Source organism: Pseudophryne corroboree, chromosome 4 (assembly GCF_028390025.1).
Source record: "Pseudophryne corroboree isolate aPseCor3 chromosome 4, aPseCor3.hap2, whole genome shotgun sequence".
Lineage (NCBI taxonomy): Eukaryota > Metazoa > Chordata > Amphibia > Anura > Myobatrachidae > Pseudophryne > Pseudophryne corroboree.
The window spans coordinates 207,804,603-207,823,241 of record NC_086447.1 but is presented as its reverse complement, the minus strand read 5'-3'; the positions used below and the strand labels follow the sequence as shown (position 1 = coordinate 207,823,241).

The window sequence follows — 18,639 nt, the reverse complement described above, 5'->3', positions numbered from 1 at the left end:
TTTGCTGGCCCACTTACAGACCCTTAATACGGGATGAGAAGGATTTAATGTATACTTCGCAATACCTCGAAGCTTATCTAGAACATATACGGCACGATGATACATGCCCCTCAGACACGGATTTCATACATACATGCTTTTACTATCCCACTAGGTCATACATTTCCCGCCTACACCTCTCCTCCTACCATCCACTCATCTATGGATAATGTATTGTATATTTTTATCCAATCATCTGTAGATATTGTATTGTATATTTTTCTGTTTAATATTTAGATAGTGGCAGTTATTGTTGACTGCCAAAGGGTGGACTGTCAAAGTCGAAAAATATTGTAATGCATATACCCTGTACTAACCCCATGCACATGCCCGCTGCGCGTGCACTCAGTCCGCCGTGCGTGCACATATCCGCAATTTGCGTAGGATCGCTCCTGCGATCATGCGCGTGGTATGGGTATTTACGGCGGAGTTTGTGAGCGCGTAGAGGGTTATTAGAACATTACATATTTAACCCAAATAGTGCATTTTGTACACATAACTCCCTTGCACCACATCAGCGAGTATCAATAGTTTAAACAGTTCCAGGACTAAGGGATTCGCCTTTGCATGATAGGAAGGGTCAGATAAAGGTTAGAAGGTGATGTCTAGTATCCAGCTGTAGGGTATTTTAAGGGTAACATTCCGGTATTGGTTAGAGAAAGATCGCATGTTCCAGCGTAAAGTTATGTGCAAAAGTAGAATATAGATATTAACTGTATTTACTGTATATTATGTATGCGGCGGGAATCCAGAGGATACCACCCACAAGAGCAGTTGGGGAAAGACATCGCCCATCTTTTAAAATCAACCTATGACCTCTCCTGTAATGTAATGACACATCTCTGTGTCCAATGGACAATGAGATTACAGTGACCATTGTATTGTGTATGTAAGTTGTGTATAAAAAGCCCATTGTTGCCTGGCCGGTCAGAAGACTCTGAACGCTTTCTACCTGACAAGCGGAGGACCGGCCGGGTTGCACTTGCGAACATTCTCACGTATGTACATTCTCTGTAGCCATTACTCTGTTTTATATTTATCTTGTTAGCCTGTAGTGTATGATTTGTACTGTTTTACCTTTTGAAATAATCCACGGTGGCCTTAGAACCCTGTGGTTTCAACTACAAATCGGTGTTGTGTCTTCACTTTCCTGCAAGGGTTTAAAGCGTATTTAACTGTATAAGGTTTATAAGTATTGATAAGGTGTACGCACTGCGGGTACTTGATACCGTCAGCGCTACTTAAGGTTTAAGGTATAACATCGTTGCAGTACTTTGCTGCTAAGGGTTTAAAGTGTAAACATATGAATACATTGTATCACTAACAAGGTTTAAAGGTTATCAATTGTGTGTGCATGCGCTGAGCATACTCTGTACACTCAGCGCGGCGCGTGGACGCCAAGTACGTACCACGTACGGGACTTTGTATGCAAATAACGTACAAAGTGCGTAGCACGTGTATTCAGTCTAACGGCCATAGCGGCTCCACGGTAAAAGTGTATCTAGAGGTATAGCTTTATGGTTTAAGATAATATCGACATTATCAGTGTGTACCCAAATATAGAACACTTGTCTCAACTGAGACTTTGTCTATGTTGTCTGGGGTTCAATACAGTTTGGCGACTTTCATCATGTCAACACAGATGAAATGTCAACATAACTAGAATGTCGACAAAAGAGTGTGTCCCAGTGCAGCGATCACTTACCTGCTATAGGATCTCCAGTGGCTCTGGTGTTGTATTCTAGATCTAGCAGTCATGTGATGGTAAGTTTTGTCTGTCATCCGGTGGTGAGTAATGCCCCTAACCCTTCCCCTCCTGCAGCCTAACCCCCCCCCCCCCCTACCCCCAGTGCCTAACCCTAACCATCCCTTCCGGTAGCCTAAACCTCTGCTTCCGCAGCCTAACCGTAATGTCTGCATTCTGCCAGTCTTGATATGTGGGGTGCAAGAGTACTATGGGAGTAGCTTATAGTGGGTGCAGGGGGTACTATTGCTATGAGGCCACCAGGCATCTTCACCCAGGTCATAAAGTTATATACCAGGCTCCCAGAAATGCCCGTTAAGCACTGTGTGGCATGTAACTGGCAGTGGTACATTTAGCATATTGTTAACTTAGGGCACTAAAATGTGACATAATATGAACTGTGGCCACTGTTGTGATATAATGTGAACCAGGGCACTACTCTGAGGCATTACATTAACTAGAGCACCACTATGCAGGGCCAGCGCAACGCGGTAAGCAGGGTCAGCTAAGCATGAAGGCACCAGGCTGAAGAGTCGCTGCTGCCTTCTCCATTTGCTGGGCACCTGCTGAGATTTTGTTACCAGTGGGCACCCAGCAGCTGGAGGCTGGAGATCACTCCTGTGCTCTGCCTTCCAGTTCCCATTGTGTGTGTAGGGAGCGATGTCATGACATCTCTCCCATAGTGCCAAGTGTGAGGAACTGTCAGACAGGAGCGGGGCTTCAGGTAAATACAGTGCTGTGTCTGTGTGGCATAATGTGTAATGGGCATTACAGTAGGCATTATGTGTTTGAGGGGCACTACAACTGTGGGCAGTATGTATAAAGGGTACTACTATTGTGGGCATTATGTGTATAAGGGGCAATACTACTCTGGGGATTATGTGTATAAGGGAGGGGCACTGTTACTGTAGGCCTTATTGTATAAGGGGCACTACTACTGTAGGCATTATGTGCAAGGTGCAATACTACTGCAGGCATTATGTGTATAAAGGGCACTAATACTATGGGCATTGTGTGTATAAGGGACACTACTGTGGGCATTGTTTATGAGGGGCACTACTACTGTGAAAATTATGTGTATAAGGTGCACTAATACTGTGGACATTATTTGTATAAGGGGCACTTCTACTCTGGGCATTATGTGTTTAAGGGGCACTATTACTGAAGGCAGTATGTGTAAGGGGTACTACTACTGAGGGCGTTATGTGTAATGGGCACTGCTACTGTGAGCATTATGTGTATAAAGGGCACTACTGTGGACATTATGTGTATAAGCCACACCAGTACTGTGGTCATTATTTGTATAAGGGGCACAACTGTGGATATTATGTGTATAAGGGCCCTTACTGTGGACACTATGTATATAAGAGGGCACTACTACTGTGGACATTATATGTATAAGGAGCACTACTACTGTGGACATTATGTATAAAAGGGACACTACTGTGTAGCATAACATGTGTAAAGGGTACTACTATGTAGGATAATGTGAATAAAGGGCACTATTGTGTGACGTAACATGAATAAGGGGCACTATTGTGTGGCAGACTGTGGTGTAATGCGAATAAGATTGTGCTACTGTGTGGCATAATATGAATTGGTGGTACTATTGTGTGGTCACTCCCTTTCTTGTAAGACCATGCCACTTTTTTGTTGTGCATGCCTTCAGCGCACGCTGCCCCTTTATAAAGTATGGAGGCACTTTGCAGGCATTGCACAGTTGCACTGAATTGAATTGAATTCTTCCCTTATATTAATTTTTCATGTGGTAAAGGCATGCAATCTGATTCAGTTTGGTTTAATATTAGACAATGAGGGTGAATAAGCAATCTGTCATAGATATGCTTCCATGGTCTAACTTGACCCAGGGATATGAGAGCAAAATGCAGATTGGTTATTGGTAGATTTGTACACTTATGCAGTGTTAGTAAATATTCTTTATATCAATACACATTATATGATTATATTTTACTCAAGAAAAATCATAATTGTGGGATGTAGATACATATAACCACATGTAACCATTTATAGGTATGTGGCTACATGTAATTGCTGGTGAGTTGCTGGAGGTGGGGAACTTAGTGTGAGTCTGCCTGTATTTTTAAAGCGGCAATCATTTACAAGGCAAAACTAAGTTGGTTTTGCCTTGTAAATCATTGCCACATTAGAAATTACACTGCACCCATGGCTTGAAAATAAAAAGATTAATAATTGTGAATGATTTAATAAACACTTTTATAATACAAATATGATATGTATGCCTCTGGGTGACAAAACCAGCACTGCACTGTTAATTGTAATGTCTTTTTTAACAAAGAATTATAATGTTCTCTTTTTATACAGTAGACAATATCATAGTATGCAAATTAAGAATCACTGACAAATCTTAACATTAAAAAAGGAAATAAATCCATACCCATATTGACAAAGTGCTGAGGCCAGGTAACACATCCAAGAACGTTACACACTGCACCCAAATATTGTACATACAGCAGTGTCTGTCAACTACACCCAAGTTATTTTTTATCAGAGTATGAGGGGGAGAGTTATCAAAGCTTGGAGTGAGATACAGTACCAGACGCTGTTTGAAAACTATCAGGAGCCAATTGGTTGGAACTTTATCTTTCTCCAGTTTATCTCTCCCCAAGTTTTGATAAATATCCCCCTAAAATAGAAATTGCTTACTTATCAATCAACTTAAACATCCTCCGCAGAATTACCTGTACTTACAATATAAGCCGATAAGAGTATTATTCAAAAGTGAAGTTCCAATAGTGGATTTTAAATGATACACACTATCTAACTGGATATTACATGTACATTTAGCCTCGGTGGGCTGTATACTGGCACTCATGGAAATACTACAACAGCTGATACAGTTCTAGAATTGGAAATTAAAATTCCCACTAGAATAGATGACATACTTACAGCCTCATCAGTCTTATGTCCTTTGTGCCTCTCAATGTTTTCTCCTTTACTTATCCCCAAGTTTAAGTAGGGTTGTGTGTTAGGGTAGGAAAGTCAACTCTTTCACACAAGGGGAGGGGGTCCCAAATTCCTGTCCACTCCGTCACCCCCCTATCAGACAGGCACAGCAGCATGTTTCATGGTAGCACAAAGAAGGGAGTGTGTGTGTGGAATGGATGAGTGCACTGTTGCCATAGCAATTAGAGGGTATAAGTTAGAGAGGGGGGTTATGACTTTTTATCAGAAGAGACTATCATGCCTTGTGCACTATTAAGCATAATAAGCTCCTCATCCCCCCATGCACCGGTCTCACACATACTCATCTTGTTCTGCTGTCCAGCACAGCTGCAGACACATTGTCAAAGTGGATTCTGAGGCTCTCAGGAGAAAATAGGAAGCTGTATTTTTAGAAATGGGTTGATTTGGAGATATCGCCTTTAGAGGTCACCTGTAATCATTATAAGCTCACAAGTAACAAGGGCTGCTATTTATGAACCTTTACCAGATGATGAGGTGTTTGTAGGATGTTGACCCATATCACCCCTACTAGCCATTCAGGAATTACAACCATCCTAGATTTAAATGTAGGTGTAATACGGTACATAGGAGTAAATGTATGAAGCCTTGGAGAAAGAATGTGTAGAAGTTGCCCAAAGCAGTTCTGTCACTTATCTAGCAGTCTTTGAAATGACGGACACTGATTCTCCACTTTGTCTCTCTCTAAGGCTTGATATATTTTCCCTTTAGTGATGCCATTTGGTATACCTCCGCAGTGGAAGGAGGAAATGCAGATGGGAATGTAAAGCAATACCCCAAACTGACAAATCACTGCTTAGAGGAAGTTTTACTTGTGCAGAATAAACAGGCAATGAGTTACAAAATGCCTAGGCGGCTTCCTACCAGTTCTCTTGCTTACCACTGTAGTGGTTAATACCACATAATGGATAATACCACTGTAGTGGTTAATACCACATAATGTATAATACCACATAATGGATAATACCACGTAATGTATAATTCCACATAATGGATAATACCACATAATGGATAATACCACATAATGGATAATACCACTGTAGTGGTTAATACCACATAATGGATAATACCACATAATGGATAATACCACATAATGGATAGTACCACTGTAGTGGTTAATACCACATAATGGATAATACCACATAATGGATAATACCACTGTAGTGGTTAATACCACATAATGGATAATACCACTGTAGTGGTTAATACCACATAATGGATAATACCACTGTAGTGGTTAATACCACATAATGGATAATACCACTGTAGTGGTTAATACCACATAATGGATAATACCACATAATGGATAATACCACTGTAGTGGTTAATACCACATAATGGATAATACCACATAATGGATAATACCACATAATGGATAGTACCACTGTAGTGGTTAATACCACATAATGGATAATACCACATAATGGATAATACCACTGTAGTGGTTAATACCACATAATGGATAATACCACTGTAGTGGTTAATACCACATAATGGATAATACCACTGTAGTGGTTAATACCACATAATGGATAATACCACTGTAGTGGTTAATACCACATAATGGATAATACCACATAATGGATAATACCACATAATGGATAATACCACGTAATGGATAATACCACATAATGGATAATACCACATAATGGATAATATGACAGTGCTGGCTAACACCATGTATAAAACTACAAGTTTTATTGAAGCAATAAAATCGAATTCTGAGGCAATAAGCAATATTCTGTTCCTGAGAGCTAACAAAAAAAGATTTCAGAGTCTGTCTCTATTTCTTGGTTATGGTACAATGAGCTAATTCCGTTATCCATGAATTTATTCAATGACTCAACAAGTTGTATAATAAATATTTGGCTTGATTGTAATGATATTGTAATATCTGATTACTTGGCAGCCTCTCCACGTATACAGAAATGTTTCCAAATGTCCATATTCTCACCAACAATCCTGATACCTCGGAGTAGGGACTTATTCACTTGGGACAATATATAATATTGTATGTATACATCATATGCATTATAGTAATAGGCGTCTATAGCATCCAGGAGATTTAACAGCTGACTGTAGTATATGAGATCTAAATATTAATCAAATAAAACAAACTGCAGTGTTCTGTAACTTTCTTGTAGGTCTGAAATGAGATTGATGTTCTGTTTCTATGGTTATTGATTTGGTGATACCTGTGGGGTTCTGCCATGGCACTGATTGGCTAAACTAGGGATCGATAAGATTTGTAGAAGTTAGGAAGTTCTGAACCCCCTGTCACTGTTGGTCTGAACAGAACTAGCTCTGTGTCTGTAATGTCCCCAAACTTAAACTTATACAACTCCGTTATAATTATGGAAGTGTGACCTCTGGTACGATGGTGCACTTTTATCATTCGATGGGGGGATTTCAAATGGTTGAAAAGTCGGTTGGGTGTCTGTTTTTTCCTGTCTATTAGAAAGAAAAAAACACCCAACTGACTCTTCAAACGTTTGAATTCCCCCCAATATTTGTGGTATATCCCAATGGACACTCATTTTTTTTTTAAATCTACTTGTCAGAAGATATTTTATTGTCAACATACAAATCTATCTCATGCCAACCCATCTCGTGTATCTGAGGGATCCCCAAGTCTATTGCCTAGATTTCTGGTCTTGATATAGCAGATATAGGCACCAGAACAGTAAACGAAAGCTCCAGCTATTGCAGCACAAAGGTTATTACCAAGTTAGGTCAAGCACTGGTGGTGGCCACAATGTAACGTGACTGATGAGTCTGGTTGTACAGTGACTGCCAATTATTTCATAATCTGCTGTTATAAGTCCATGCTAGCAATGTAGCAGAGGATGTAGGCTACATACCTGGTTACTTAGCCAGCAGTGGAGTCAATGCAGTAATGATCCTTCACAGCTGGCTAGTCCTGGTTATGTACTAACAGATGAGGCAAGGCATGAGATTTTTACAGATCCTTCTTTTATTATAGAAGGATGATGTACAGGAGGAGTTCTGGGAAGTTCTGGCAGCATTGCTATAGACAAATGACATAGGACTTACTCTCAGCACATCCTGGCAGTGGACAAAGTGATGATAGTGAAGTCATTATATCTTTTGCAAGTCCCAGCACTAGAATGGTAAAAGAGACCTGCTCTGACAGTCCTAGGCAATAAACCGCTTGGTCCTTTGTGTGCAACAGTGACCACAACACAAGCAAAGTCGGTCAGGGTGCTCTCTTTTAAATAAAACACAAGGCACTAATGATCTGCAGGCTCAGAGAAGACTGATAAGACAGGTGATGGTGCCAGGTAGTGATTACGGTTATGTTGGTTTTCTCAGCAAACACTCCAGTAAGGATTATCTTTCTTTTATTGTAGCAATAGGCACATATTGGCTGCAATTTATTTATCAGGGTAAGGAGTCGAAGATGATCGGATAGTCAGATCCTACAACAGCTGCCTTATGGATCTGTCACCTTGTGCTGTTTCGACAGAAAGTAATTAATATAAGATGTCAGCAGGTCATCCATCTTGTAGCCCTGTTGGTTAGAGAACACCACATCAATATAGTGTACAACCAGAATCTATATCTATCAAACAGAGCTGTCAGAACTGCCTTTCATAAAATGAGCCACTTTGATGTTTTTGGTTTATTTTTACAATGTGCAATGCCTATAAGTGCACTTTTCTATATAAAGATTGTCAGGAAGGTTCCAAACCACATCCTGTTGAAATAAAGACCGAAACACCAATATAAGCACCTTCTCCAACCCTTGCACCATGTTTAATATTGGTGTTCTGCAAAATCTAATCTCATGTGGTTACATCATTATCCTAGCCCGTACTCCGCAAGGAGTATATCAATCAGCTCCTGTCACCAGAAATGCTAAATTGTGCACCCCTGCATGTTAACAGAGTGAACACAGATACTTGATTTTAAGTTTTTCTATGAATTTCTCCCATTATATGTGAGGTACAAGCACTGGACAATCCTGTGACTATCCTGACAGACACAGCTGTTTGTCTTACCAATGATGTCTCGCACAGAATCTTATTATCTCGCACAAGATTTCCTGTTGTCATCTGGAAGTATGTGTTTCCACTGTTCCAGCGAGAAATCTTATTTAAAGGGTGATTAACCAGCAATTCCTAGACAGAGAAGGATATATAATGCCATGCTACAATGCAGCAAAGAAATAAAATGTTTGATTATGTTACATAAATGCTCTGCCAAAGAGTGTATATATCTGCAGAACATAAACAAGTCTCTGATCAACATGTGTTCTGCAATCAAAGAGGTCAATACAAAGAAATATGAGTGTGTTGTTTACACTTTATTCCTGCATTTAGTGAAGAGAAAAAAAAGTTCTGAGGAAAGTATTGAAGTTAAATTCTTCAGGAAATTCCTAATAGAGCGTATTTGTGCTATTTTGTGTTTTTATTTCTTAAATTTAATTTGGGTTTATTCACTTTTTAGCAAAAAATAATCACTGGGAGCAAATGAATATTTTTGGATGAATGTCATAGTGATATGTCTTACTGGATGACAACGTATATTAATTAAGCATCTGTAAGGGGCAGCACTACTTGCCAAACATTGGGTCAAAGGGCGCAATTTCACAGATCAAAACATAACTCAAACAATGTGATCGTCTATGACTGCAGACATATGCAGCTGAAATCCTGACAGACACTGGTTTGGCAAAAGTATAATTTCGTGTTGATATGTAATGAACTGCTGTGCATGAATAACTCTCTGTTACATGTATGTTTTTTTCGATAAACTTTATATCGCAACATACTGTACTGCTGTTTAGTATTTATCAAGGTTCCGGTTTACCTTTTAACAGTATTTGACTGTATATATACTTATATTAGTCTGCCTAAATGATTTAAAATAGAGTCATTCACTCAAAAGATTTTCTTATTATTTACTCAATATTTTTGCCAACCCTTGAAGTTTCTTTCTAGTGTTATGCCTCAAGTGAAATTCACCTTGGAGGCTAATATACAATTATTACTATTACTAATAAAAGTTAAGTTTTAACCTAATTCCAATTTTTCATAGACTAGAGTGCCCCAAAGAAGAGAGTTTTCTTTCTCTCCCTTTCTGAGTCAATTCATTTACTCTCTGGGCGCACCTCCACCTACTAATGTGAATACACAATGGCTGCTGTATGTTCTTGATGTGGATTGGTCTATGACCCTTTTCTAATGTGAATACACAATGGCTGCTGTATGTTCTTGATGTGGGTTGGTCTATGACCCTTTTCTAAATACCAAGTTTTGAACTGCTATCTCATCAACTGTTTTTCCAATCCCTGTTTTCCCTTGTGAAACTACATACTGTATGTTAACACAATATGGAACAGGAAAGTGTCACACATTTATAATAGCTGACACTGGAAGACTGACTTGTTGTTCATACACCACACGACTTTGTGAATATATCAAATGAATATAAAAACACAGGTTCTAATTCTCCTCCCTTATTTGTTAGACTCTTGTTAACGATCTACTAATCTTTATTGCGCTAATTACCATACTGTCTACTGGAAATGGATTTTCTTGTTTGCTGATCCATTATACCCTGATTGGAGTATGTATTTCGTTTTTGTCACATTTGCTGTGCTCTTTACCATGTTATTTGACATTATGTAGTGTTGTGTGTTCTCTTTCAATAGAAAAAAATGTGCATAAACACTTCTTTAATATAAATACATTATAAGCAACGGTGCCTTGCCTTTGTCTTGGGATTAAAGAGTGATACTCCAAGCTTGTTTATTGCAATGAGCACGATATCGGGAAATTCTGGGTCGAAGGATTGCTGCAAGACAGTTGTGTTACTGAATAATACAGTCTATGTAAAATATGGTAATAACGGCAGAGTCACACTAACAATGGTGTCCTATATAATAGTAATGATATGCATATGCTGATAGTGGTGGGACAAGATGACAAAGGCTTCTCTAGTGGGACCAATCAGAGGGCTGACAAACATGAGACCAGAAAGAAATATATTCTACCATCATAAATAAAAATAAACATTAGTTAACTTTGTAATTAATTAATTTATAATGTTTGCACAGCATCCCATGATTTCATTGTACAGCCCTTCCTGAGTGCTGCCAGACCACTATGGCTTCCTGTAGTTCAGTGACGTGCAGTCAGGGGAGGCAGAGCCGCATCTGTCATACTCCATTATACTCCAGAGTTTTAAATATAAAAATGTATCTTAATAATATAACTTTTTGCATTATTCTAATCATTTTTATGGTCAAAATTCACCACATTTTCGGCGCTCTCCTGAAAATCCAGGGGCTGTCAGGGAGAGAAAAGAGGTGAGGCAGCTATGAGCTCAGCCTTCCCTCTGTGATAAGGGCCCTACACACATACCGATCCACCACCGAGCTGCCCCACGGTGGATACGGCCGACAGGCGACCTGGTGGCGGGGGGGAGGAGACAGGGGGAGTGAAGTGTCTTCACTTTCCCCGTCACCCGGCTCCATAGCACTGCACGCTAATATGGACAATCTCTTCCATATGAAACTGCCTGGAGCCGGGCTGCACTGTGGCCAATAATGTTGCAAAAAAAAAAAAAAAAAAAGCCTTTGATCTGCCTCACTAAAGAGGGTGTGGCTTGTTGCCATGTCAGGTGACCTATCCAGGAAGTTCCTCAGCACCCAACCAGGAGCAGCCAATATAAATGAGAAGCTGATGATCAAGACGCCTAAAATGCAGGGGAACATGTTGGTGAGTGACTGCTGAGGCTGGGCAATGGAGACCCAGCTGGCCCACTCCCATCCCTTCCCCCCTGCTCTTTGCAAAACCTTTTGTGGCCAGTCTTATTTTTTACCTACAACTTTCTGCAACATCTGTTTTCTTGTTGTTAGTTGGTAAGAAGAAAATAAAATCAGGAACACATGGATCAGCGTGACTGGGGCACATACAGTAAAGGGGCTGTAGAAGCATCATGAGGGCACAGGAGGGGCTGTTACACTGTAATGGGGACAGGGCTAATTTAAGGGCCACACAGCCTATACTTATGTACCTGGACTTACCTTCACCTCAAAGAACGCAGAGCCATATGTTGGCCATTTGTTAATGTGCTTGAGAAATGCCACTTTAGCTTCGTCCACTGTTTTCTTCTCATGTTTATTATAAGCTGCTATTATATTCTATTGACAAAAGCATATAATGACAATGATCAGCAGCCTATTCTCTAAGCATAGAAATGCAATTGTAGAAGATAGCACAGTCTATACTGTAGTGTGAGAGGTTAATAGATTATTTCTTTTCAAATAAAAAACACAGTTAAGACATGTTGCCTGTGAGTAGAGTGCATTGTGTGGCACCCACATGCACACTCATTCATCTACTCTCTCGACTAGAAATTAAATTGGCATGTACAAATAAAAATACCTTCAATACTGTTCAATCTGAAGAAATTTGAAAGAAAAACTAACCAAACACATCTATATATGAACCATGTAAATAAAATACAGCTTATCTTCACTTTTCAAGAAACCCAGGAAGTAGGCAGCATGTGGAAGAGTGGTCTACTCTCTATGGAGTCCAGGAGAGCCCCCAGATTACAGTCCAGAGATTACAGAGAGAGTAGATACTACTAGCACTGGAACCAAGGACAGGGTCTACTTCCAAGTACTGTGCAAAGAACCCATTTGAATTGAGCACTAGATTACTGTATAGATAGGGGCTCACGCTGTGTTGGCTGACTTTGTGCAACATATAAACTCTGATAAATCACACACAAATATGGAATATTTACACCCTTGTGCTGAAGTAGAGACATCTCAGGATATATCTAGTTCTGCCTTATTGGTGCTTGGAATAAAAAAAAAAATATATAATTTGCATATACTGAAATATGTGTCATATTTACGTCAAGCATACATCCAGATATATTTCCACCCAGCCAGGTAATATGCACATGCAAAGGCTTTTTTTAACATTTGAAAGCGAAAACACCATAGCCCAGTGGTTTCCAAACTTTTTTGAATCACTGCGCTCTAGAATATCCAAAAAAATTTCACGGCACCCCTAGGCCAAAAATTTCTTATTGAGAAATTATGAAAGAAATATTACGTTAAGTAGATCGTGTTTATATGTCATCCTTAGGATCAGTTATGTGGTGAGGGACAAGATTTGCTTCTGTATGGCCACATATTTTATGACTGGCAGCCACCAGTACTGGTTTTGCCTATTATATATTGACCATGAATAATTTGAATTGGTCCTGGACTACCAACCCAGGGCACCCCTGCAAGTGTCCCGAGGCACCCCAGGGAGCCACGGCACACAGTTTGGGAAACTCTGCCATAGCCATTAGATTTGATTTATGTATAAGAATCTCTATAACAGGCATTCCCAACCTCGGACCTCAAGGAACACTAACAGTTCAGGTTTTGGTGATACCCAGGCTTCAGTACAGATGGTTAAATCAAAATAACTGAGGTACTAATTAAGTCACCTGTGCTCAAGCATGGATATCTCTAAAACCTGGACTGTTCTACCCCTTTCAGACCGCCAGCTTGTAAACCGGGTTACTGTACATGAGTGCGCAATAACCTGGGTTGCAGTGCGGTCTGAAAGGTGCCAGGGGAAATATCCCGGGTTGAGCAACCTGGTATTTCAACCCTGGTAGCGACCAGGGTTGAATACAGCTTCAAAACAATTGCCCACTGTCACTGACGGGTGTAGTATGTTATGCCGGCGGTCGGGGTCCCAGTGACCAGCATACCGGCGCCGGCATACCGACAGCTGGGTGATCGCAAATGAGCCCCATGCGGGCTCGCTGTGCTCGCCACGCTGCGGGCACAGTGGGGCACTACGCGTGCCACGCTATGTATTCTCCCTCCAGGGGGGTTGTGGACCCCCAAGAGGGAGAAGAACTGGCGGTATGCCGGCGGCCGGGATTCCGGCACCGGTATTCTGGTCGCCGGGAGCCCGACCACCGGCAAAGTGAAGAACACCCGACACCTACTAATGACAACCAAGTGATTGCCCCTAAGTTTTAGTAGAGTAGGTGGGAGGTTTATATGGGGATCCAGGTAGGCCATAAGTTGGGGGGTTGGTTCTACAGGGTGGGGAGATTTAGGGGGTGGTGTTTATCTAGTCCATATTTTGGAGCTGTTGGGATGGCACACCTTTTTCTTAAAACTAATTGTGACGACATTGAAATGCTGGTGTTGAGATTTGGGTATATTCTGTGTTTATATGTATCGCAATGCTACGTGTTGTATTTCTGATTTGGTGGTGTTGGGGCCCGAATGGCGCCTTTTGGTTCCGACATCACTTTTTCTAATTGTTATGATGTTCATTCTGCTATACTGGTTTGCTATGTCTCTTTCTTATAATATTGTAATTTCGGGTGTAAATGTTGAAAATCTAAATAAAACTAATGACAACCAAGTGAGGATCCAGATATGGACTTTTGCCAAGCATACTAAAAGTGGACTCCATTTCTCCAGCCTACTATTGCAGGCCCAGAGGCGGAACTACCGCCAGTGCAACCAGTGCGTTGCACTGGGGCCCGCCACTGTCCAGGGGCCCAAAGTATGTAATGAGTCAAACTGACTCATTACATGCCGCTGTGTGCTGCGGGCAACCGCTGCCCGCAGCACACAGCAGCCCGGACAGAGAGGAGAGGAGCAGCGGTATGGGGGAGAAGGAGGAGGAGGGAGGTGGAGGAGGGAGCCGCAGCAGCGCTTTACTACTGGTTGAGGCGCTGCTGCTGCTGTCCCTCTGCTTCACTATAGGCTGTCTTCTGAGAACATCCTATAGTGAAGCAGAGGGGCAGCAGCAGCAGCGCCTCCACCAATAACACAGCGCTGCTGCGGCTCCCGCCTCCACCTCCCTCCTTCTCTCCTGCCCGGGAATCGTGACCAGAAGCTGCACCGAGGAGCCTGAGCCAGCGGAGAGGGTAAGTATAATTCTTCTTTCTTTCTTTCTTTCTTTCTTTCTTTCTTTCTTTCTTTCTTTCTTTCTTTCTTTCTATGTACAAAAAGGGGGACTGCCTGCCGCAATGTGTAAAAATGGGGGACTGCCTGCCACAATGTGTAAAAATGGGGGACTGCCTGCCGCAATGTGTAAAAAGGGGGAATCTGCTTGCCGCAATGTGAAAAAAGGGGGAATCTGCCTGCCGCAATGTGTAAAAAGGGGGAATCTGCCTGACGTAATGTGTAAAAAGGGGGAATCTGCCTGACGCAATGTGTAAAGAGGGGGAATCTGCCTGACGTGATGTGTAAAATGGGGGAATCTGTCTGCCGTAATGTGTAACAAGGGCACACTGTCTGCCGTAATGTGTAAAAAGGGGACGCTGTCTGCCGTTATGTGTAAAAAGTGTACGCTGTCTGCCGCTATGTTCAACAAGGGCACGCTGTCTGCCGTTATGTGTAAAAAGTGTACGCTGTCTGCCGCTATGTGTAACAAGGGCATGCTGTCTGCCGTTATGTGTAAAAAGGGGACGCTGTCTGCCGCAATGTATAAAAAGGGGGAATCTGCCTGCCGTAATGTGTAAAAAGGGGGATGCTGTCTGCCGTAATGTGTAACAAGGGCACACTGTCTGCTGTAATGTGTAACAAGGGGACGCTGTCTGCCGCTATGTTTAACAAGGGCACGCTGTCTGCCGTTATGTGTAAAAAGTGTACGCTGTCTGCCGCTATGTGTAACAAGGGCACGCTGTCTGCCGTTGTGTAAAAAGGGGACGCTGTCTGCCGTTATGTGTAAAAAGTGCATGCTGTCTGCCGCTATGTGTAAAAAGGGCACGCTGTCTGCCGTAATGTGTAAAAAGGGGACACTGTCTAGTGTAATGTGTAAAAAGAGGAATCTGTCCACCGTAAGGTGTAAAAGGGTCTCTATCTGGTGTAGTGGTGTTACTGTGCGCCGTAATTTGAATAATGGAGACTACTGTGCACCGTTTTATGAATTGGTATTATCTTGTGGCCACACCCCTTCCCCACGAAGCCACGCCACTATGTATTTTTGCGCGCGCCTACGTCGCACACTGCCCCTGTTTTGCATGCTCCGATGCCGTTTCTTGCACACAGTGCTAAAATGTCTAGTTAAGGCACTGTTGCTAGGTATCCATTTCTCTGGCCCTGAGCAGGTCCCCCTCACCAGATCCTCTCCAGGGGTGAGGGGGTGGACTTGGATGGGATGGGGGGCCCAAAGCATTTTGTCACACCTGGGCCCACCGCTCGCTAGTTCCGCCACTGATTGCAGCATTCATTGAAAGACCCATACAAGCCACGTATCAAAGCCATAAAGATTTGCAAACCTGCACATAGACTGTGTCTTAAATCGTTCTGTGGAAAGGGTAACAACCAGCTGCCTATTACTACATCTGGAGTTTCAATTGCCACTACCAATTGTGTTCGGGATCTCTTTGGGTAAATTGTCAGTGAACAAACTGTTTTTAATATACTTTTCTGATTCTCTGAAGTGCACTTTTCTTTCTTTCTTTCTTTCTTTCTTTCTTTCTTTCTTTCTTTCTATATGCATATATTTTTATGTGTTTAATTAATTTTTAACATCTACTGTATAATAAATTGTGATTATTTTTATACCAATCCCAATTGGTGTATACCCGTATATTTTTAATTTGGTTTTCTAACATAGCGCCAGTAATTTATCTACTTATATTTGCAATTTTTTGTATAGAGGCTGACTACCCCTTACTGCCTGCTATTGACAGTGCTTTTGAAAATCTTCTATTGAATACGGCTTCAACCCGGGTCGCCGTGCGGTGTGAACTACTATGTGACCACTAATCAGACACTGTCCCGCTGTCCCTCCCGCGGGCAGCAGTGTCCCATGGACAGGGGGGCAGCTGGAAGATCCTGTGATCAACCGCTGCTCTACTCCGCAAAGTAGCCGGTGATCACCGAAAAGATGCAGGGCGGATGCGCACGGCTTCTATTCAGTGCTGGGAGGTGTGCAGGGGGCTGCCCAGCTGCTCGGGGAGCACTGGGCACGCCCCTAAAATTATAGAAAATGGGTCAGTTGATGAGGCCACGCCCACTCTGAGGCCATACACCTCCCTGATGAGGACACACCCCTTTCAGGGTCGCGCGCGCCGCACAAGAGTCCCTGCTCTGGATACAAAAAGTTGGGAGGTATGTATACTCCCCCGGTGCTTGTTTGGGTTTCCTCCCATAATCCCCCAAAAATATACTCTTAGGTTAACTGGCTCCCAACTAGAGATGTGCACCGGAAATTTTTTGGGTTTTGGGTTTTGGTTTTGGATTCGGTTCCGCGGCCGTGTTTTGGATTCGGACGCGTTTTGGCAAAACCTCCCTAAAGATTTTTTGATGGATTTGGGTGTGTTTTGGATTCGGGTGTTTTTTTTTAAAAAAAAACCCTCAAAAATAGCTTAAATCATAGAATTTGGGGGTCATTTTGATCCTATGGCATTATTAACCTCAATTACCACAATTTCCACTCATTTCCAGTCTATTCTGAACACCTCACAATACTATTTTTAGTCCTAAAATTTGCACCGAGGTCGCTGGATGACTAAGCAAAGCACCCCAAGAGGGCGGCACAAACACCTGGCCCATCTAGGAGTGGCACTGCAGTGTCAGACAGGATGGCACTTCAAAAATAGGCCCCAAACAGCACATGATGCAAAGAAAAGAGAAAAAGAGGTGCACTGTGGTCGCTGGACGGCTAAGCTAAGCGACACAAACACCTAAATATCAATGGAATTGTTTGTTCTAATCAATGGTATTATTGGTCCAAATCACTGGAAGAAAATGACAAAATCACTGGAATTGTTCGTAAACATTTGTAGAAAGTCACTGCTTTCGGATTACAGAAATGCTCAGATATTCCTGCGAATCCACAATCCCTTCCCAGAGGAAAAAGAAATTGAGAAACCGTTGTTTGAGAACATTTGTTCTCTTTCCCTTACAAAGGAACAAACCACTTTCCAATAAGACTGACATTTTTGGGATTATGGAGACATAATATTTTTGCATATAATTCCTAAAGCAGGTGGTGTATTAGAGCAAAAGAGTGCAAGAGACCAGCCATGCAGTTTCTGAAATATGACAAAATGTTACTGTATTTCATAAGCACTCATTCCTAACTCTGCTAAGTACTGTTTGGTATACTGTATCTGGCTTCCATGAGGTAGTTGTCCATTATTTCAGCTTCCACTGACCTTTTTGAAAGCGGTAGAAGTTATCGATTCTTTTTTTTTATTTTCCCCTATTTTTAATTTTCTCCTGCATAGCCCAGTAAAATGTTGCAATGTTAAGTATTGACTTGTGCCTTCTGGGGGGTCCACTTCTTCACCAAACCCAGCCAAATCTCATCCTACCCTCTGTTCCACGTTCTCTATGTACCCCATCTGTGTCATCCTTGTCTGTCTACCCCTCCCCTTTAGATTGTATACTCTCACGAGCAGGGCCCTCTTCCCTCATGTGCTTATCCTTTGTCTTACTTTAATAATCTTCAACTGTACCACATCCAGCAGTCTTCTGCCACCTGATACTTATTCCAGTGTCATCTGCTGTAACTATGTTTATGAACTTGTCCTATACTGTCATCAACTGTAAGTTGCTGTTTTCCTGTTTGATTATTTATGTACTCTGTAATTGGGCGCTGCGGAACCCTTGTGGCGCCATATAAATAAAGGATAATAATAATAATAATAATAATAATAATATAGGGTGTATAATCCCCAGGTTTATCTCACACATCGCGCAATACAGTATACAGGGTGTATAATCCCCAGGTGTATCTCACACATTGCTCAGTACAGATTACAGAATGTATAATCACCAGGTGTATAACACACGTCGCACAGTACAGTATATAGGGTGTATAATCCCC

At 41.7% G+C, this 18,639-nt stretch overlaps 2 protein-coding genes across 2 annotated transcripts in view; both read right to left on the bottom strand.

The window, feature by feature from the left end:
* Positions 1 to 5,672, bottom strand: part of LOC134909215 (uracil nucleotide/cysteinyl leukotriene receptor-like) — a 56,464-nt gene extending 50,792 nt beyond the window's left edge. Inside the window, exon 1 of the mRNA XM_063915868.1 lies at positions 4,712 to 5,672. The gene's annotated coding sequence lies outside the window, so the exon portion shown is untranslated. The remainder of the gene's footprint in view (positions 1 to 4,711) is intronic.
* A 2,459-nt stretch (positions 5,673 to 8,131) lies between these two features.
* MYO7B (myosin VIIB) overlaps positions 8,132 to 18,639 on the bottom strand; it is a 501,657-nt gene continuing 491,149 nt past the window's right edge. The window contains exons 45-48 of the mRNA XM_063915865.1: positions 11,841 to 11,957; positions 10,523 to 10,606; positions 8,809 to 8,928; positions 8,132 to 8,318 (exon numbers count right to left, since the gene is read on the bottom strand). Coding sequence (XP_063771935.1) covers positions 8,241 to 8,318; positions 8,809 to 8,928; positions 10,523 to 10,606; positions 11,841 to 11,957 — 399 coding nt within the window. The 3' untranslated portion in view covers positions 8,132 to 8,240. The remainder of the gene's footprint in view (positions 8,319 to 8,808; positions 8,929 to 10,522; positions 10,607 to 11,840; positions 11,958 to 18,639) is intronic.